This window comes from Parus major, chromosome 3, assembly GCF_001522545.3.
Source record: "Parus major isolate Abel chromosome 3, Parus_major1.1, whole genome shotgun sequence".
Taxonomy (NCBI): Eukaryota; Metazoa; Chordata; class Aves; order Passeriformes; family Paridae; genus Parus; species Parus major.
In genome coordinates this window covers 97,723,234-97,745,415 of record NC_031770.1, presented here as the reverse complement: position 1 = coordinate 97,745,415, position 22,182 = coordinate 97,723,234, and the positions used below count along the sequence as shown (strand labels likewise).

Here is a 22,182-nt window from a genome sequence, read left to right as displayed (position 1 = left end):
GTTAGTATATATATTACTGGGAAATTAGCATATGTATATATCTGTATAGGGAAGGAAGATTATAACTTTCCTTTGTTTCCAGAAGATAAACAAAAAAATGAAGCTTACAGAATCTCTCTTAAATTTTCAGATAGCCGTGGCACAGAAGCTCTTGATCTGTGGACTGTCCTTACTCTTCCACATGACTATTACAAAAACTTTGCCTGTGGAATACAACATAGATGATAACTTCAGAGCTACAGCATCATGGCCTGTAAGGTTTTTCTACCTGTATGTGTCTCTTATGGCTGCCAGACCCAAGTATTATTTTGCATGGACTTTAGGTAAGTATACATTTAAAAATATAATAATAACAGAAAGAGCATGTACTGAGAGCCATCTGAGATGTGCACACAAAGTGTGTATTAAAAAGTGGCAGTGCCCTCTTGAGGCCTTAGGAAAACCTGATTGCATTTAAGTCTTTCAAGCTATTAAGTACATTGAACAGTATCATTCTTATTGGGAAACAAAAGCTGCCAGAAATCTAAGCACAGTGTTGGGAGAGTGTTATAAATGAGATCATAGTCTCCTTTGCAAGTCTGAGTGAAACCTAAGGAGTTTTGGAGAGTGGCATTGTTTCAATGAACAATAACTTTAAAAGAAGAAAATGTAGTAGTAAATCTAGTCTGATGTACAATCCTTCTGTTTGTTTGGGGCTTCTTAAAATTTATTTTGATACCTTTATTTTTGGTATATCTTCAAAGTTAGTTTTAACCTCTTTCTGTGGTTAGTTGTCAGTAATTTGCTTTTATTGATGTTATATATTGTTGTTATTCAATCATGAAGGAAAACTAATATGTTGAAATTCAGATACATGATACTGTTGTTAATTGTAGGTAGTGTTTTCAGAGTTTGATGGGTGACACTTCAGTTTTACTCTTTTTTAGCTAAAAGATTGAATGGCTGGTGGGATAAAATGCTTAGTGATTTATTTAAGACACTTGAATAGATTATATAGTTTAAAGAATATTTTGCATTTCCCTTCATGTTACTTTTTAAAAAAATATGCCTACAACAGGAAGATGCTTTATTTAAGTAATCTGACATCTTGAAAGTGGCTCACACAACAGATTTCATCAGCTTCCTCCTCCTCTCCAGTTTTACATATTTGTTTCATAGTTCTTTTGAGAGAGAATCTGTGTGAACAATGGAATAAAGAAAGCTTTAGGATAGCAGAGCAGCATGACTCATTTACAGCTGCTGGTTTCATTCCTGGTCAATGAATGAAATGCTTTCAGCTTGTCTGGATATAGTTGTTCTGGGGCTTGTTGTGGAAATAAATACTTTTGAATATTGCGCTCTTATACACCCATATCATCATCTGTAAATAGTAGTAGTCATCTGAAAAGTGAATAATTTTAGTTGGCCTTTTTTTTTGCCTTTAATACTTCAGTTAGATTCCTCCTTGTGCATTTGCTAGCAGTGTTAGAGCTAGCATTCCTCTGGTAAATACCAAAGAAAATAAACTATGCCAACTCTGTACTTCTAGTTTGCTAGCCTTCTTCCTTCCATTTTGTCTCATCTAAATTTATAATGGTAGTAGAATGTGAGGGGTTTTAACAGTTTTACTGGATGTTAGATCTGTGAGTTGTACATTACTATTTCTTCACACTTAAAAGTGTTAATGAAATTAATTACTTAAAATGAATACTAAAATGCTAGTTAATAAGATGAGTTCTACTCTAGTTACAGTCTTTGCATTCTAGCTTGTGAAAGATTATGGAGCTTGTCTCCAGCTGTTTCTAACTGAGCATAAAACTATTGCCCAGTGTTTGAAGTTGGCATAGCAACATCAGATGTAAGGCAGAAAATGTAGTTGTTTCTGGAGATATTTTTTTAAAAAATTCACAAGGGAGTAAAAATATTATAAATTCAAAAACAACTCATTTGCTTGTATGTATTTGAAAAATACAGTTGAGGAAATGTTAGTGTTTGAGCTAACAAAGCTCAGGTGAAGGTGATGGCTGAAAGTGACAGGCAGTAGAGATCCCTGCATTTTCCTGCATAGTCCAGATGACAGTAGCAGCTTTTTCTCCTAGGGAAAAATATTGTTTACTTAGAACATCTGACATTTGACATGCTGAAGTGTAAATACTTCACATTCAAAGGTGTTGTAACAGTGGCCTTGTGCCATTAGTGGAAGTTCGATGAGCTCTGCATTCCTTAGAAAATCACTGTTTTCTTCTGTTAGGTTCACACTGCTCTCTGTGAGGTGCTGTGAATGTGCACCTGCATAGAGGGAATCACACAATTTAATCTTTATGCTTTAAGCATCACTGTTGTTGCATAATGAAGACAAAGACATGCATCTGAGCACTGAGCTGCTATCTCAAATGATTATAACCAGCCACTGTTTTGTAGTCTTGACGCATCTCATTGAGTTTGTTTTTCTGTCTGATTGTTCAAGCAGGTCTATGTAGGTGGTATGGGAGACAGGGAACATATGTACTCTGAAGTAGCTAGTGCTACCTCTCATTCTTAAGCTTTTGTGCAAGTTTTTGAATTGGAAGCCAGCGTTAATTAGATTGTTTTCTGTTTGTTCAAGTCATCCTCAGATCCTCAGTATTTAAAAGAAAAAAATAAATGTAGTCTTTAAAATATGATTAATGTTTTGAACCAGTTACATGTTGTGTGATGCACAATTCGTAATACAGACAGTTTATAATTAATTGGTTCTTTCTTGTCTCATTGCAGCAGATGCAATTAATAATGCAGCAGGGTTTGGTTTTAGAGGCTACGATAAAAATGGAGTTACACGTTGGGATCTAATATCAAATCTGAGAATCCAGCAAATAGAGGTTTGTTTCTGGCTCTTTCAGAAAAACCTACATGTCCCTGTAGGTAGTTGCTCTTAATTTCAGTAACATTTTCTATGCATTCATTCCTTTAGATAAGTGAGTATGTTCTAATTAGGTCAGAAATTATGTGTTCACACCTTTAGGAAAGGGTGGAAAATAGCCTGTTTTGAACATGTTCTACTTGTCAATTGACTTCCATAGTATTTTGTGGTTATAAGTGAAGTAAATAACTTATTCAACTCATCACAAATTTGGATGGGAGGATTTATAATTTATACACAATAACTTTGAAACACATTGTGACACTCTGCAGTTATGGAAATAATTAGGTTTTTTTTACTTTACAGTTTTCCACAAGTTTCAAGATGTTTCTTGATAACTGGAATATCCAAACAGCTCTTTGGCTGAAAAGGTATTTATTTCTTAAAGGAAGTGTTTCTCCACTGAAGTATCTTGGATAAATATTTCTGTGAAGATGGTATAACATTTGAAGCTAACTCCCACAAAACATCACTTGTTTAGCAGCTGTGCAGGAGATTCTTCTTCTAATACTTGAATTAAAGCCTCTGAGTTTAGGACTTTTCTCTTAGTGTAAACTATCAGTTTATGATAGAAACTGTTTTTCTTCACAGGTCATAGGGAACCTAAAACTGTTAATCTGCGGAGGCATCTTTTTTCCCTCTCTTAGCATTCAGCCAGTGCATGTTGCTGAGAGCAGCAGGCAAAGTGTACATCTCAGCCTGTGAAAGCTCTGCATTATTTTTAGCCATAGAGTGTCACAGGAACTTCCATACATTCTCTTAGAGAATTTTCTGTGCTCCTTCCTTATGAGTGCATGACAGACATCAAACCCCACAATGTGCTGTCAGCAAAAATTCCAAATGAATCTCTCAGTCGCACTCTTTTTCCTTGCCTGGGGAACAGGTACAGTGCCCTGTGAACTACATCATTCTGCTTCTTTGTGGTAAAGTAGAAGTGTTCTTGAACAGTGTGTGGATGTTTCCCTTCTTCCAGTCAGACTCATCTCCTATGATCATATGAGTTGATCTCCTATGCACAAGTGCAAGTTTAACTGAGACCCCTATCTTGGGATGACTTAGAGGACTTTACACCTTATTCTAGGATAGCTGGCAACAGGATGTCTCTTCCATCAAATTTATAAATAGTATGTTCTCTTTCTTCCATAATTTCATCCCTAAATATTTTTCTCCCTCAATTTAAAAAATAAATTGAATTTTATGTGATTATTCTGGTTGTCTCAACAGTCAATGGAATCCATTGCTAGGACAGTCAACAAAAAATTGCATGTTTGCAGGTATTGAAGTGTAGCATTTCAAAAACCAAATACGTAATTTAGCTATTTTGGTTTAGTTAGAGAATAGAAGTTTAACAGTATTAAAACATAATAGGGAAAAGTTGTATTTCAGCTTTCAAATCTCCTAAATGGAATGATTCTGAACAAAAATTATTAGTGAAGAAGCGTAATATTTCTGTCAAAAATGGAAAGAAAAATTGCAGATCAATTGCTCAGGGTGATAATAAAAGATGTGAGGAATCAATTAAAACATCTCCTTTAATAAGTATTTTTTAAAACAATAATAGGAGAATCCTTGCATATAGTCTAAATTAATTCTGTCAAAGTGAAAGGGTGGGGCAGGGTGGATGTTCTGCAAAAGTTTTGTTGCAAGTAAAAGATTGTTTTAAGTGATCATATATGAGATCCATAAATTGTGGTAGACAATATATATTTTGTTACTAATTGTTTGGTTAGTTGCAATGCTCCAACAATTTGCATGGTGGACAAGCTCATGGATTACTTTAAACACCCACCTTTAATACATAATTTTTTTACCATTTATAGAAGTACCTAAAACTTTAGCCATTTATCTCACATGAAATACCAGACATTAGCATTTGTTCTGTTCTTTTCAGGTAATTGCTAGAAAATGAACCATCAGTTACACCCTGATTGTGTGTAAAAACAAACTTGTAGAAAACACAGTTAATGGAGCTACAGATCACAAAGAGGTTTAGTAAATATTTAATGTAGATCATAGTATACAGCAATTTAAAGGCATTAGTGTTACAAGCATGTAAGTTAAAATAGATATTTGCATAGTAGCGCACATCAACAGTATATGTTATTATAAAGTTTCCTGGCTGGGAAAGCTGTTATGTTCCCCCTCAGCTCTTTCTTTCTCTTTTTCAAAGATACCATCTCATCCCATTTGTCTTTGGTCATGTTTGCAAAGCATCTGTGGTTCTTGTTGCTCAATTTTGACATCTTTACAAACCTCTTGTCTTCTTAGAGTAGATGTAGTTACTACTGCTAAGACCTTCAAGGTTTTTCCCTGGATTTTTAGAGGCAGAGTTGATTAATTTGAGTGGGTTAGTAATAATTATTTTCCTTGGGTAATACTGGGATATATTAGAAAGGGTGTTATATTTGTCATTTTTTGCAGCAGACGTCTACTGTTGATTCATGCTTAGCTGATACTCAATGTTTCATACTGTTGATCCATAATCATACTCAGCTACACTTTTTCAGTAATGTTACAGGAATGGTACTGGTTTGTGTCTTCCACTTTTCTTATTAGATGTTCTATGCTTTGGACTTCATCTTGTTGATTTCAGAACATCCTTCAAGTCTGCCAAGATCATTTTGGATTCTAGTGCTCTCTACTAAGAAAACAATGCCAATCTCGTCCATCCCACCTTCCACCTCAAAAAAAGAAGGGAAGACAAGGTGGAAAAAATACTTCTCAGTCTACCACCTAAGTTAGTAAAGAAAGTATAGAACCAGACCGAAGACAGTACCTTGTTGAACAGTTGATGCATCTTCCCACTTTTAGAGCATTATGGATAGCTTGAACCACCTGTATTTGAATAGATTTTCTCAACCTGTTGTGATGACCATATTTCATTGGTTTGTTTTTAGAATCAAATGGAGCATTTGAACATGATATACTATTGCCAAATCCATGGAAGCATTTAAATTTATTTTTTACTCTTTTAAATTGAAATCTCATGATTTTTTTTTGTACTGTTTTACCTCGTTTTTATTAATACAGCTGAAATTTGGTTAGTTAATTTAGTCAGTTTTGTTCACTCCTGAAAGCTTTCCAGGAACAATTTCAGTACTTTAAACCAAATAAAGATTGAAGACATATATCACTTTATTAATGAGACGTAATTAGTCACCAGTCATACATGTTTATCATCAATAGCAGTATTAGAATACATAACATTTCACATGGGTTTAGTGCTTTGGTGTAATAAACATTTTAAACACTCTTCTGTAACTAATCCCAAGCAGAGTAATAAGCACATGTGTGCGTACACAATTACATGCAAACTGCACCTCCTCTCCTAAGGATGTGCAGGGTACAAAACCCTGCTGGCATGCACTGCCTGTGGGAGATGTGGGTGCTCCAGCTTGGTGTGAATCTGCTGATTTCACATGACCCCTAGAAAGGCCTGGCACAAATCCATGTGCCTGCAGCTGACAGGGATGAGACACTGCTCCCTGGCATGGTGCACTGCACTGACAGGCCCATATCTGGGGGTGCAGCTCTGTGTCTACCAGGGATATTCTGTCTTGGCCAAGACAGGGGTCATGGTGTTGGTGGGGTGACTTCTGGCAGGGTCAAATGAGGTTTTGATGAAAAGTGTTTTGCTCCAAGATAACTCCCTGACTCAATGCAAATTTTCCTAATGGTTTGCTACTCCTGGGGCTGACAGATTCTTTATCAAAAACGTCTCTGTTTACTATTCAGCCTGGCCAATGTTGCTTTCCTCTTTAAGGTGATCTGTTTTGGGCAAATGTCCTCAGATATTTTTGAGTATTATGCCAGCCTCACGTTCTCATCTTAATTGCCACTGTGAGTGAAGCTCTTTAGCAAGACGAGGTAGTTGTGCACATATCCTACTGAAGACCTCATAAGATAAAACTTACCACATCTATTTGACTGGAATAAACTAAATTAGAAAATTACACTTTTAATCTTTCTGTATTCAGATCCTGTCTTTTTAACTTCTGTTCCTCAACATTGACTATATCAGTAGGTTTTGGTAATCTTTTATGTGGAAGTTGCAGTAAAGTAGATAACTAGTATATGTTGTACCTCTCGGTATCATTAGCTTGTCATCTTTGAATAACAGATGTGCATTCTCTTCTCTTTCTCTGTTTTTACCTATGTGGTTATAAAAATCATTTTACCTATTGGTGTCTATAGCCTTTTTAGTTAAAACTCATTTTTGTATGTTAGCCATAGATTTGTGCTCATGCATGCTTGTGGTGTTTATTTTTGCTTTGTTAGTTTGTATCCATTTCCATATTTCCTATTGCTTTTTGGTTTTCAGATCATTAAAGGCATTAAAGAACTCTTGATGAAGCCATATCAGGACCTTACCATGTTTCCTATCATTCTTCCACATCATGATGGTTTGTCATTGTGTCATATAGTGTTGTCTTCTAGAAACTACCTTTCTTGGATTCCTTTTTTCCTTCTTCCTTCTAGAATTCCTATTATAGGACTTGTCTAGTAATTCAGAGTCTCAATTTTAAAATAACAAAGAGTTTAGCATTTTCCTTATTTGATACTCTCTCAGCACTAGAATATTTATTACAATTTCATCATCATGCTCATGTAATTATGTCACACAGGCACATTTTCAACTGTAGTTTCTTTATTATTCAAAATTTAAGGTAGTTGTTAAGTTTTCCCCTGCTCCTATAAGCTGCTCTTTTTTTATGGAAAACATATACCTGACTCTTCCCAAGAATCTGGAGGAGGTTTGTGCCTTCCAGTGCAGCTTTTCAAACACATTCTTTAATGGCTCAAAATCCCTTATTAATGCCAAAACTCATCTTTAGATGGATGCTTGTGTATTGCTTCATTAGGAATAAGGACCATGTGTGATGGTACTGAGCACAAGTTTAGCACTGAGGGCTGGAATTTAGCTGGAGCTGTGAATAGCTTTAAGCATTTTCTGTCATTTCAAGCCATAATATAGTGACAACATATATTATTATAATTTATTATTATTATAGAAAATAATATTGTAATAGAAATGCATTATTATAATAGAAAACTGTAATTGCATTGAAACTTCTGTGTTGGAGGTGAAACTGGTAAAAGTATAATGTAAATGTAATAGTAAATGATAGCTGGGAAGACTGTGTATGATTTGTTTCATGTTACTTACCTTGAATCGTTTCTGACTTGCTAGAGTGTGCTATGAGCGAGCCACCTTCAGCCCAACAATACAAACCTTCATTCTTTCTGCCATCTGGCATGGGGTTTATCCAGGATATTATTTAACATTTTTAACAGGAGTACTAATGACACTAGCAGCACGAGCTGTAAGTACCAACAATCTTACTATTATTAAATAATGAGTTTTGTAAAAGCAAATTGATCATGTTCTTTGCTCCAAAGATGCCCTTTACTGTTGCTACACAATCTGTCTGATAGTGGTGTTTATTATTTTAATTATGAGAACAATGGGAATGAGTAATTTAAAATGATTGGAAATAAGACTATATACAGCCTATAACATCTTTGTAGCATATCTTCTGTGGAATCTCTTCCTCTGTATTAACTGATGGTGTGATGATGTATAACAAGCTGAACAGGTTGTTTATGATTTTCTAAAATAATTTTGAAAATATCAGTGACAATGAGTAGCTTAAAATTTGAGTGTCAATGCTATATACTTCTAGAGTCTGCTTCATCCCTAATTTCTCTCCAGTACTATTGTAAGGATGATAACTAAAGAATGTTCCGCCTCAAGGAGCTCATAAAAATCTCTAGTGCAGTTACTATTTCCAGTTGGCCAGCCAGTAGTGCAGTAACATTAACATGCTTCTGCTGTTGCTATTCAGAACCATATGGAAACAGCAAATCTGCCAGGAAATCTCTCTCAGTTCTGCCTGAGAAAGCTGTGTAAGAACAGGGACAGGTTTATCAGTCACTCAGTGGAAAAGAGGAACAAATTACACATCAGATCAGAGCAGCATAACAGAACATTTTTTGTTGAAAGAACCAGGAGAGTGAGAAATTAAGATGACTGCTGTGTTTGCTATAATAGCTAGAGGACGGTGGTACTTCAGATTTAGGTTGTTACTACATCAGTAAAACAAATGCTTCTCTTTCTTCACAAGATACGTGTGTAGTCTGTGTTTGACAGAACTGACTCCTTTCTTTACAATAGATACAGCTTTCTTCTTCCAAATCTATCACAGAGAACTTTTGACATTTAGCAGCCAGGGGCTGGTGCAAAAGCCAAGGTTCTGGGACAGTTCACAGATAAAAGTTGTTTACTTAGGGAGATGAGTCCAGTAAATTGGAGTGCTCACTGCCCTTCATCCTGGGCTTCTCTAGTAGACTACATTGTATTCATGTTTGATATGTGTCAATCAATAGGCTAGTAAAAATATTTTGAGTTTCGGTATCAACAGGTACTTAATATTAATTAAGATATGTTACAGCATATTTGTTATTTAACTCTACTAGCCTTTAACTGCAAAGTTTGGCAGCACTGGTCCACAATTTGTTCTGTTATGGCTAAGTGTGTATCAAACTTATTTTACTGCCTTTGATTGTTACATGTTTCATAACCGGGTGTTTATTAGTGGCAGTCATAGAGTTTCAAGTCCTAAAATACAAGATTACAAGAAACTTTGTGAAGCTTCATCTGAGTTCTACAGAACTCAGGAACAAGTCCTTGCATGCGACCATAGGAATAACTAGAGGGAGATGGCAGAATGAAGGGTATGTTGCTAGAATTACTTGTTTGACTTAGCTTAACTAAGCAAAGACTGAGTGGGACTGTGGTATTTACAGGGCAATTAAAATAAGAAGAACAAGAAGGGTCAAAAAGGGTTTTTCTGAAAAAATAATAAAAATTTTAAAAGAATTTTCTGAAAAAATAATTAAATCAGCAGGAGCTAGCCTTGGATATGTTCTTTGGAATGAGGAGTTCTAAGGAAACTGAGGGTTAAGGAAGCTAAACAGTGCACTCTGGTGTGCAGCTTTTCAGAGAGCACTGCTTCAGTGCAGGTGACCAGGAGGTGGCAGCTGTGATATCAAGTTGGGGTCAAAGGCTGAATTGAGCCCATCTTGGTTTGTCAGCACATAAGAGTGTGAGCAAGGATAACAGTTCAATCAAAGAAAGGGAAGAGGCAAAGATTTACTGATGTCTTTATAATTATAGACTTAAATAAAGCTGAACCCAACCCTGTGTGAGATTTGGATTTGGGATTTTTAAATACTTCTGGTATTCAATCTTTTGAGCAGAATTTTAGAACAAAAGAAGATTTAGCATAGAAATTTGAATAATTTTATAATAATCCCACTTGATAGAAATTAAGACTTAATATGTAATTAGGACTGATATTTTGTATATTCTGATATATACCCTGCTTGCCTTAAAATCTATTTTATTAACAAGTGTATGAGAATGGCTTACTATGTAGATGCTTTCATCAGAAACATTCTGGCCGTCATTTACTCCAATCCTCTATATTTACAGAATGGCTTGATAGAATACAATGTCTGCCTCATTCAGACAAGCAGTGCAGACTTGCATTGGATTTAGGGTAGGATTAATTTACTTAAATTCTGTTTAAATTGATAAATGCTTAAATTCCCATGCTGAATGAAGTGCAGGGAATTTGAGCCAATTCCTGTTGAAGTTGATGGGCATTTTGAATAGTTGAAAGATATTTGACCAAACTAGCATTTAAATTCACCCTATGACTTTTGTATTAATGCAACAAACTGAGCTCTCAAGGTTTATTCTTCAGCTAACTTAGTATTACCTACTTTTTCAGATAAGAAACAACATCAGACACTATTTTGTTGAATCTCCTGCTGTTAAACTATGTTATGATATTGTGACATGGATGGCAACTCAAGCAGCAATAAGTTACACAGTTGTGCCATTTGTACTGCTCTCTGTAAAACCCTCTTTAACCTTTTATAGGTAAGCACATTCTACCTGTTTTCTTTAACTTGGAATAGAAGTATTTTCAGTGGCAGAGGATTTCTGAAGCTATTTTAGTGACAGAATTTAATTCTAAGATCAATTTGTAGCTGAGTGAACTGTATTTCTAGTGCTTGAATGTAGTGTGTCTTGTGTTGCTCACATTTTCCTGTCATTAACAGAATTATTTTTCAGGGGGCAGGGATAAAAAAGCAAGCAAAAACAAAACCAAAGGATACCTCTGAAATTACTATATGCCCTTGAACTATTTTATAGCATGACTAGATATTGACTTCCCAGATATAACTTGTGAAAAAAGTTGAAAGAAGATTTCTGTTCACTTCATACCTTGTTACAGTCCTTAATAATGTGAGGGAAGACTTAAATTCCGATTTTCCCCTTATTTTACTTTTCTTAAAGGAAATATTAATGTTTTCATATCTTATGTGCAAAGTATATCTGTAAGTATGGTCAGAGTTTCACTGATATATTATTTCTGTTTGTTTTTTAGCTCCTGCTATTTCTGTCTTCATATTGCCAGCATCCTGGTGTTGTTGGTATTTCCATTGAAAAGAACTCAAAGAGGAAGTAAAAATCATGAAAGTGTCCAGCCTGTGTGGTCCAGAAAACTAGAAGAAGAAAGTCTTTTGCAAAAGAACAATTATTCCACAACAAATAATAGTTTCAGTCAGAAACAAGAAATAACCTGCAGATATCAAGCATTAAAACAGTGATTGAGGAAACACTATGATGAATATATTTTGTATGTTTTCAGAAACCCATTTTTAGCACCTTTTAAAGGGGTTTGTATTTGTTTGCAAAGATATTTAGTAAGAAAAGAATGCATTACCTAGGAAAATCACATACAATAGCAAGACTGGAAACAAAACAAATTAACCCCTCCCATGCCATGCCCCTGTGGGTCACGCCTTATATGAAGATATTACCATTATTTCAATGGGCACTCAGGACTTGCAACGTATGTCCATAGGGTCATATGTGTGCCCTTTGCTGAATGTACGTTGTGTATCCCAAGGCACTGATGGGGTGGAATAAAATTGTGTCAATCTAGGATTAACAAATGGAAATTTAATTTTTCCAACTGAATTACTTGCCTTAAACCCTCTATTTACTGAAATATTGTTTTTAAGTGGGCATTTCAAGTTTGATTTTATGTGGAAAGTATTTCACATATGTAACACTATGTGCTATGAAGAAGATAAAAATAAGAACATGCAAAGTCACTAGTAGACTTTGGAATCTTTCAAAGGGAATTGCAATAAGCATCTCAGTATTTGGAGGGTTTTCTTAAAGTATCTCCAACTATTAGAGTACATTACAGAACTGTAAACACTGATGCCAAATTATAGTTAGGTTTCTTTGATAAAGAGTATATAATTACTCTGAATGGATTAAAATGGCCCTTCTGAATGGATTAAAAACACCTCAAATTTACCTTTTCCAGATATTTATAGCTCTAATGTAGGTTTATTTTACTGTAAAGTACCTAAATCAAATAAAACACTGCCAAGTGGGATTTGCAGCCAGAGGGGGAAAGGCAGCCACAAGGCACAGAAGACAACATGACACTGGGATTTCAATGAAAGTGCAGTTTTGCCCTTAAATACCATGTTCTAGAATAGAACTGTTTTACAAAAAGTAATTTTTAATACTTAAAGTTATTTTGAATTTTCAGGCATCAGTTAGTTGATGATGCTTTCAGTATAAAATAGCAAAATTACCTTGAAGCTCCAGCACATAGGTAGTCAAACATGAAATGACTATCACAACCAATTTCTATATGCTTGATAATTGATGAATCTTTATCCAAAGAAGTGTGTGAATTTGAGGAAAAGCTTTTTCTTTGAATTAGAATTTTAGATGCAAATTACATGTCATATTTCTGGGTAACATAATGAAAGAAAGAAATCCTTCAGAGTATCTGACTGTCTGAATTATGGAACTGTGTCAAGGAAACAATGCAGTGGTTATATCTATTCCTGATCATTTATTGTGATGATAGTCAGTGCTAGAGTACTACTGTTAAAGGGCTACATTTTAATTGCATATGTTCTGTATTTTCATGTGATTTTTTTTTTTAGTAAACACAAACTGTTCATCCATGTGGGGTTTATTTCTAATTTTAAACCAGATACATAATAATACCAGAGAAAAATAATGCAGCTGGTTGACAAGTAACTAACAAATGATTGAAAAAATTTTGTCATAATATTTTGAAGCCTAAAGTTTTCATCAAAAATCTAGTTCCAGTTGGATGAGTACTCTTACTACCAGAAGTGCAATGATGGTCCTCAGCTTTGGAGATATTGCCATGCAAAAATCATCACAGTACTCCCTGAAGAACCAGACCCTAAGTTAGGTCAGAGTTATTTGCTTGTTGTCATAACTCTGTGTCTGGCCCTTGGTTCCTTGCCTAAAACTCCAGAAGGAGAGGAACATAACTTCCTATATATGTAGGTTAGCACTAATTAATCTACTCAGGAAGGGGGAACTGAATATGAAATGAGAGTGGATGAGTCTGTTAAGATGAGCAGGGATGTTCATTGTTTCTGTGACAGCTGTATTATCTTTAAGATAAAATAATCTGACTTCTAAATCCTTACTTTGATTGCCCAGGTAGACTTCCCCTTACATGGGGTTGTGGCTGTCATATGCTTCTTTGACACCACATTATGGTTTTCTTTTTATTAATAAGTAAGGGCATGCTAGTTTGTTTGATCATCCTTGTTAGAGAATCAGGAAAGACATTTTTTTGTTTTCTGTACTTGAAGGGACATTTACATAAAGGAACAAATTAGATTTGCACATTTCTGGGTGGGTAAGTAGAAATAGGGTTGATTCTTTCCAGCATTTGTTACTCTTGAGCTTAAATTCATCTTATTGGTGTAGTCTCCAAATCTATTTAAATTTTTGGATGCCAGTACAATGTGCTGTTTTCCTATTTATGTTCTCGTACTCTTGCTTTATTGTTTTGGCATGTGTGCCCAAGTGTGCTGTGGGGGCTTACAGATTCTTCTTAATGAAATATGGAAACAGTTGTAAAGGCTCACAGAAAATAAGCAGGTTTAGGGTAGTGCAGACTGGTACTTCAATGTGGGTGAATTCAGAGGTACAGAGGTATAGTTTTGTTCAGAACTTTTGTATATAGGGAAGTCGAAGCAACTAAGAAAGTACATTTATGCTTTCATTGAGCACAGGTGGCAAAAATACAGGTTTCAAAATGGGACATGACTTTTTTTCTTTGTGATTTGAACTCATTAAGTAATTACGACACAAGAAAATTATGACAATTATGACAATTAATTAATTCTGCACAGCATTGACGTATAGCGTCCTAGAATTTACCCTTTAAATGCCATTGTTAAAAGTACTGTTTGAACAAAAATCTGCTCTTCATGAGAATGAATCCTTTTGGGGACTATGGAAAGAAGTGTTTTGTTTTAATGGCAGCACTCTGATTTTAGTCAGTCTGGGGTTTCAATGTTTCTTTCCCTCTGCTTTACTCATATTCTGCCTTGCAATTACACTGTTTTTTTATCTTTTCTGTCAGAACGTCAAGAGCAGCCAACCCCAATGCTTTAGATAATTTTTAGGTTTTACACACATCATTTGATAATACTAAATTTGAAGGATGGGAGTGATTACTATTGCATTTCCTGGCAAAAATTTTAGAAAGTGTATTTCCTATAAATGTTTTGGACATGAAGGAAACATGATTTTAAGTATTCTTTTACTTATTAAATAATGTATATCCAAAAGATAAAAGTGTTTCCTGTATTGCAGATCAGCACATTATGAAAAATAAATGCAACATATCATTCATAATTTTATGGTGCTTTGCAGATATTTGCCTATTGTGAACAGTTCATTCAGGCACTTAATGAGTTAAAGTTAGTAAATGTAGTCACCCTGATTGTAACTATTTGCTTGCTTAACATTTTTTAACTTTTATGATTCTATATTAATGAGAGAGATATATATTACGTATTTAAATAATACTTTCAGTGGTGCCCACTACTGTTATAATCAAGAAGGCTTTGTTAGCTTTCCAGTTATAGATATGCCCTTCTTATTCAGGAATCCTATTCTTCCCTGGCCATTCCTTAAGTTGACATGTAGACAAGATTTCAGTAATTGGTGACATTTGAAAATGTATTACATGTAAAAAAAAATTGGTATGCATTTCAATATACTCTTAATAATAAATCACACTTTAGTGAGAAGACCATGAACAGACCTTGATATATTCCCTGCTCTACACTGATGTATGGTAGAAGTTTTACCAATATAGTAAATTATTTATTAGAGGAATTTTACACTTGAAGAACTTGTTCTGTTTCCCCCAGGGGAATAAGTAATATTAATATAAATGCTAGGCTTGTATGACAGGATGCACAAGGTAGTTTTGCCTCTTTTGATGTCATTGATTTGGATAGTGGTAAAATGTCCTCTGATGCAGAGGAAATATTTAAGATAATCACCTCCTGTCTAATTCATATCAAAAGTAATTTTAACAAAATCTAGATTTTTTTCTCTCAGAAGCTTTGCAAACAAATTGTTGGCAATTTGTTTAAATACACGGTCAATTGTGTCTTCACGTTTGCATACAAATGTGTAACTTGCTTATATGTATACTTTCACATGTTCAACTTTATAAGTTGGCCTTGAAAGACAAATTTAAAAGCACAAGTTACTATAATTTAGGCTTTCATTTCCCTTATCTTTAATTCTTTCACATTGTAATTCTCACTGAATTCTGAAATCAAGCTTGAGAATTTAGTTTTCATTGAAAATTTTGAAATACTGCCATCTATGTAGAAAAGTGATCAGTGTTAAAAAACCAGATGGATATAGATTTAAGGATTTTAGTATGATGCAGACTATCTATGAAAAAAGTACACATTAGTTCTGTGCTAATGCATCACAGCATTTCACTACATGATTGACTTTTATCTAGGTCCAACAATACTCTGAACTGTACTATTTTTTAATTTTCCTGTTTAAAAATCAATTGACAATAAGTACTTCGCTAAGTAAGCAGGAATTCTAGTGAATTGAGCCTACTTTCATAAGATTACCAGATCTGTCTGCATTTCAGCTAGTTTGTGCTGTCGGTCTTCATCTTCCCAGTCTTGGTGGAAAAGGATGGCAGTGGAGAAGTCTCTAGTCAGAAACGTGTCCCATCTGTGGCTGGAAGGGTTTGCCACTCAATTCCTGCAGGGAGCTAACCCCATGTGCAGAGCTTAGCAGAGGTTCTACTTGCTTGTGACCCAGGCTGCAGCTCCTCTGTCCTACATCTGGCTGGATTTTTGACATGTTTGCTGTCTTAATCTAGACTATTTTGCAAACACCATGAAATCTAGGCATCCACAAAGTTACAACTACAAATACTGCAACACTTGTTTATTATCGTCAAAGCTAAATTTTAAAAAAAAGATTTCTTAAAAACTTGTTTCAGAATGGGCTTTTTGTAGGTTTTTTACAAAATCTATCCATCAAATGTATCAATTTTTGTTACATTAAATATTTAAACCACAGTTTTTCTCAGTTTAGGTATACAAGTGTGCAAAAGTAGATGTTGCCACTTTATCATCATTTGTGCATTAGCTGTGTGTCCAGTGACTTAGACCTAGTCTTGGTTGTAGATGGTTTTAGATTTTCTGAACTCATGTGCATATCCATATAAACATTGCATAAATTTTGAATTGAAAAAACTGTGTGACTTAAGACTGAGATCTGAGGTAGGACTACTTCTGGAGGAAAGTTTTTATATTGCTAGTGACTCAGTCCAGCACCTTATTCCAAACAAACCTCTTGGCAAAAGAGACCTTTGCACAATCTTCTTCCTTCCTTTTGTTCTCTAAGAGGGAGGTACCCCAGGCTGGATTTGCATTTAGGTTTCACTACAATATGTCATATGAATAGATAGCTGTGGTCCTTCCTCTAGCCAGATTAGACTAGAAAACTGGGACAGTGTTATCTGAAACAAAAAAAATAGAGACATTGGGGTGCCTAGAGACTGGTTATCAGAAAAATGCAACACTGGTTATTAAAGGTGCAACAATTACTACAATAAGTTAAGGAGTATTTGCCTATGCATCTTTTGCCTTTCTCTGTGTTTTTCAGTTCTCTTTACATCTTTTCTTTGTACCTTCTTTTGTCCAGTGATTTTGACTATTTCTATGACGAATCTGCTGATGTGTCTTACTGTGACAAAGGTGTCAAAATGCTACAGTAGTAATTAGGTAGTTACTCTTAAATCCCAGACCTCAGATGTGTTCTAGATCAATTAGAAGAAAACATTCAAAACTTTGTTGGATGAAAAATAGTGTAAGATGGGTAATATAGCATTATTCAGAGATGTTGTAATAAGTTATTCAATTTAAGGATTTAAAATGTGGAACTTTATTCTTTCCTGCCTTGGTTACACATTCAAAGGAATAGTTTTACCTCAATGCAGAAGTAGTTATGCCTCCAACCACCCATATGTTAAAGTAAGAGAACACCCCTAAGAGTGGATAGCTACAGTATTCCTAAATTTGCCTTTCCTGGTTCAGATTATAATACATTGTCAGTGAATTTCATTTTTATTATTCCAAAATATATATTTTTTAAAAAGTGTTATTTTTCAACAGATCCATAGACTAAGTGTTGGTGTATGGTAAAATTAAAATACCACTGTTAGTTACACTGTGATTGTGATATTTTAATAATTACTTATTTCTAATTTGTCTCAGCAGTGCTGCAGAAGCAGCATGCTGTTATGTTTTAAAGGTGTTTTTAACTTGCCTATAAATGTTCTTTTCTAATTTGTGTCTTTAAATCTGATTAAACTGTAGTTTAAAAAAAGTGAATTTGTTTTTCTAAATTCTTTGCTGTCTGGCTTAAATGAGTGGTGAAAAACATTATTTTAATGCAGTTTCTCCTTTGAGATTGCTAAATATACATTGCATGCATTTACACTGTAATTTGGAATGTTTTAGTTCAAAATTGCTTTTATTTAGTTTGTTTTCTAGAGCTTATATACCAATATATGTATATAGTTATTTTTTCAGTAGAACTAGTAAATAATTTTGAGTCTAGCCTCTTGTTACTGGGGAAAGGTCCTTAAGCAGTTTAAGCCCTCCATCTCAGAGCATATTGCTACCCAATGAGCGCTACTTCTGGATATGTCAACTGGGGTGGTTTTAGCATGAGAAATGGAAACCTCATAACTGAGAAATCAAATTCAGAGCTTTGAAGAAGCTGTTGGTTTCATTGCTGGTTCCAAAGAAGTAGGGCTAAATGTGTACCATACATGCACTTTTTTTTTCTTTTTGAAACTCAGCTACCAGGACTCTTGATAAGGCAGATTCTGTTGGCTGGTGACAGTATGTCAAAGCTGGCTGAGACTCCTGGACCTGCAGGTTTTTAACGTGTGAGCTCAGATTGTTGGAGAAAGGAAGATATATTATGTGTCTCTACTAAAGAGGGGCTATTTCCGTCACTTCCTGTCTCACATTTTCTCTCTTCTTTTGATCTGGTCTTAATTCCACTTCAGTACAAACTTTGTAAAGACAGTGTAACTTTTCAAAGACATCTTTATCCAGATCTCTTCTGCCAGGGGTCCCAGTGTAGAGGAATGTGGAATGTGTGCGTTCTCTTGCAAGTGGAGCACAATGGTATTTTTGAGCCTTGTGTGTTTAGAATTCTCTTTTAGCAAGCTGTAACACAGGAGATGAAAATACTTGCCATTCCAACACAGAGGACTACAGATGCCATTTTAGAAACTCTGGTGAATATTGTCATTTTAACCAGAAGTTAGACTGCAATGGGAAACTGCCTTCTCAAGTACATGTTCACAACAGAGTCAGTCAGGAGTATGAAGTGTCATCACGAACTAATCATTACTGCATTTAGTGAAAAACTCATATGAAGAGATTAATATAAAACACAGCTTTCTGCTGCTAAGTGTTGTAGATTGTTAAGTTGTTGCACAGAGTCATGATGAAGAGCATCCTGGAGCCAGCAGATATTTTCCTGTGCCTATAATTAACTTAGTTCCATTTGAGTAAGTTCCTGATACCATGCAGGATGTCAGTATAGAATACAGAAGTAGTTCTAGGGGGATATGTCTTCAACCTATTTACTAGATGAGAGTTGGAGATCTGTCCAGGGTTTGGCAGTACATCTTATAGCTTTTCCTAAGGTGGTCATATATGGTAGCAAAGGAGTTACTTCTCCATGGGGGCTACACATGATCGTTCCAAACTGAATAAACCATAATTGCACCATGTTTCACTGCATATGTGAAATTAGTCACAGGTGGGAAAATGTTGCTCCTAATCTAAGCATAGGGTAAAAGTTAAAAGAGCACAAGGATGTCAGGAGCTGGATCCATCTGTAGCAGAAGTGGATAATAGTGAAGGATCATACAGAAAACTGCCTTTTCTGCCTCCATATTCATGGCGTTTGTACTGTTCTTTTTTTTATGCAGGAGTGAAGGAGCTACTGTTTCTGCCTGAAATTTGTAACTACATGGTGAGAACACATCTAACGCCTGATGTGTGGGAACACTATGATACCAGAATAAGAATTTGGGTGATGGGAGATCATGAAGTGAGATTTTAATATATATTTTTGTATAAAGTGTGAAAAAAGAGTAATATCTTCAGGTTATATCATAAGAATTTAACACAGGCAGTCTTGTCAGACTGTGGTTTCTCGTAGGTACACAAGATGATATGGGTGCCTGAAGCATCAGGACCATTCTCCCTTGAGTAGTGGCCCTTCTGCACATGTTCAGGTGGCACAGAGAGCCATTTTCAGCCCCACATTAACTGCAGGGGCTCATCCTCCATTTGTTCACATTTCATTTCTGCAAATAAGTGTAAAGAAAAAGAATATGCTTTATGTACTTAATTTCCCCCAGATTTTCAGCTGAACCAATATTTTGGTGCAAGATCAAAGTGGATTTAGCTATTGAATTTCACAGCTTGTGCCTTCACTTTGTATTAATAACTTTAGAGCATGTAAAGAAGCTGTATATTTTATCAGGGTGTGAAGACTTTCTTAAGTTCATTGGAGAATTCATGCCTTAAAAAGTGAGAGTTTTCTTTAGTCACTTGGTGAAAAAGTTAAAGTTTAGAGTTTAAGCTAGTTTAGAGAACAGAAGACAAGATGGAGGGTTTAGGGTGTTGTCTCTTTTCCTTCTTCTTTGTTCTTCATCTTCTTCTAGAGGTTTTTGGGTAGTAGTAGGTGATTGGATAGAAAATGCTGCAGTGCAGCACACAGGTGTTGGGTCATTGGGTCACTAAGAAAAATAATTTACATGTCTGTAATTAATTGGGTAAGAGTAAGTATAAAGATAAAAAAGCTGCACTGTTCAGGGCCATTTTGTGCTTTTCAAGCCAACTTGGGCCAGGCAATGGTGGGTTGAATTTGAGCGAAAAGTCCAGGGAGGACTGCCAGGTCTTTTGATATATATTAATAAACACAAGAAACAAGAAGCAAACGAGCCTTTGGAAAATCCTTTGTGAAACAAAACTGAGATAAGGGTAACTCCCCATGAGGGATTATCCCAAGGGGCTCAGCCCTGAGGAGACTCTAGCAGCACAAACAGGCATGGCTCCTTATTGAGATTGAAGATCTGAGCATTGTAAGGAAGTATATCAGTGCTTTGATCCTTGAAATTCGGTAACCTTAGAAATAAGCAGTACTGTGGAGACTATGCTCCTTTCCCTGTCTGGTTGGTTTCCATCTTTGTTTTAAGCAAGGTTCCATGATCTCCTGAGGAGACATTTCTGCAGTCACCAGAGATCATCTTTCATCCAGTTGTCCAAATGAATTAAATGCATGCATTATCGTGGATTTGGACTGTGCTGAAGATGGAAATGACATTTTACAGTCACTGAATACATTTTATCATCACTGAAAGCACCAATGGAAGAACTGAAGAAAATGTAGGGAACGGCATCAGCCATGCACACCCTGGCCTGGGCTGAGAGAGGAGTTTTCAAAATACCCATGAAGCTGCTTGGACATCTGGGCTGGGGGCAAGTCTGAAAGAAGCTGGTGGATCTCAAGGCATGTGGTGGTACCACAAAATTGTGCATCATGTCAAAATTATCTTAAATCAGGATGTACTTGATATTAGGTCTTGATATACTTTCAAGTTTAATCAGCAAGAAAGGAGACATAATAAGTAGAACAGATAGCAGCTAGCATCCCTTAGTCAGGATGTCCTGGAGCTAACAAGCTCTAAGGATGCAGTAAATCAGGATATTGATGTACGTCTATGTATATGTTGCCAACTTGGCAAAAGAGTCAAGGTCCTATAGTTGGTCTATCTTCATTATTATACTTAAAATTATTCCTATAGGTCAAAAAGATCCTGCCCAGGTGAAGTCTCTTCCCCTGAGCATTCATAGAAGTCAGCTGAGATTACGTGATTTGCATGGAAATTACAACCCAGCCACATAAAGGAGAAGCTGCACTTGGGTGGTTACTGACACAGCTTTTGTGTATAAACCATAGAAACATACAATATTCTGAGTTAGAAAGGATGCATCAGAATCATCAAAGTCCAGCTCCTGGCTGTGCACAGGACAGCTCCAAGAGTCACATCGTGGGCCTGACAGCATTGTCAAAAACCTCCTTGAACTCTGTCAGGCTTGGTGCTGACAGCTTTCCCAGAGACGCTGTTTCAGCGCCAACCACCCTCTGGGTGAAGAACCTTTTTCTAATATTCAGCCTCAGCTTCCCTTGACTCAGCTTCACGCTGAATTCCCTCAGGTCCTATCACTGGTCACCACAGAGCAGAGATCAGTGCCTGCCCCTCCTCTTTCCCACACGAGGAAGTTGTAATCGCAATGAAACCTCCCCTCGCTTTCTTCTCCAGATTGAACAAGGCAACTGACCTCAGTCACTCCTCCTATTTCCTCGGCTCAAGGTCTTTCACAGACTTCGCTGCCCTCCTTTGGAAGCTAACAGCTTAATGTCTTTCTTATATTACGGTGCCCAAAACTACCCCCAGGGCTAGAGGCGAGATCCCTTTCCGCGGCGCTGCTTTCCAGCCTCTGTCCGTACATCAGGCAGCAATTGTTCACTACCCTTTTCCCCCTTCTTTTCTATCAGAAAGCAGCGGGGTGGTTACTGCTGGTGGCTCTCCAGCCCGGTGCCACCCTCTGGGCTGCCCAGCGCTCCGGCTCAGCCAGGCCCACTCTGCGCCGGGCCCGCGGTGCCGCGGAGCTCCCGGGCAGGGCTGTCCCAGCGCCCGCTGTCCCAGCGCCCGCTGTCCCAGCGCCCGCTGTCCCAGCGCCCGCTGTCCCAGCGCCCGCTGTCCCAGCGCCCGCTG

At 36.3% G+C, this 22,182-nt stretch overlaps 1 protein-coding gene across 1 annotated transcript in view; it reads left to right on the top strand.

Annotated features, from left to right (window-relative positions):
* Positions 1-17,698, top strand: part of MBOAT2 (membrane bound O-acyltransferase domain containing 2) — a 91,958-nt gene extending 74,260 nt beyond the window's left edge. Inside the window, exons 8-13 of the mRNA XM_015622700.3 lie at positions 131-323; positions 2,734-2,837; positions 3,185-3,249; positions 8,070-8,202; positions 10,675-10,826; positions 11,338-17,698. Coding sequence (XP_015478186.1) covers positions 131-323; positions 2,734-2,837; positions 3,185-3,249; positions 8,070-8,202; positions 10,675-10,826; positions 11,338-11,560 — 870 coding nt within the window. The 3' untranslated portion in view covers positions 11,561-17,698. The remainder of the gene's footprint in view (positions 1-130; positions 324-2,733; positions 2,838-3,184; positions 3,250-8,069; positions 8,203-10,674; positions 10,827-11,337) is intronic.
* The last annotated feature ends 4,484 nt before the right edge of the window (positions 17,699-22,182 follow it).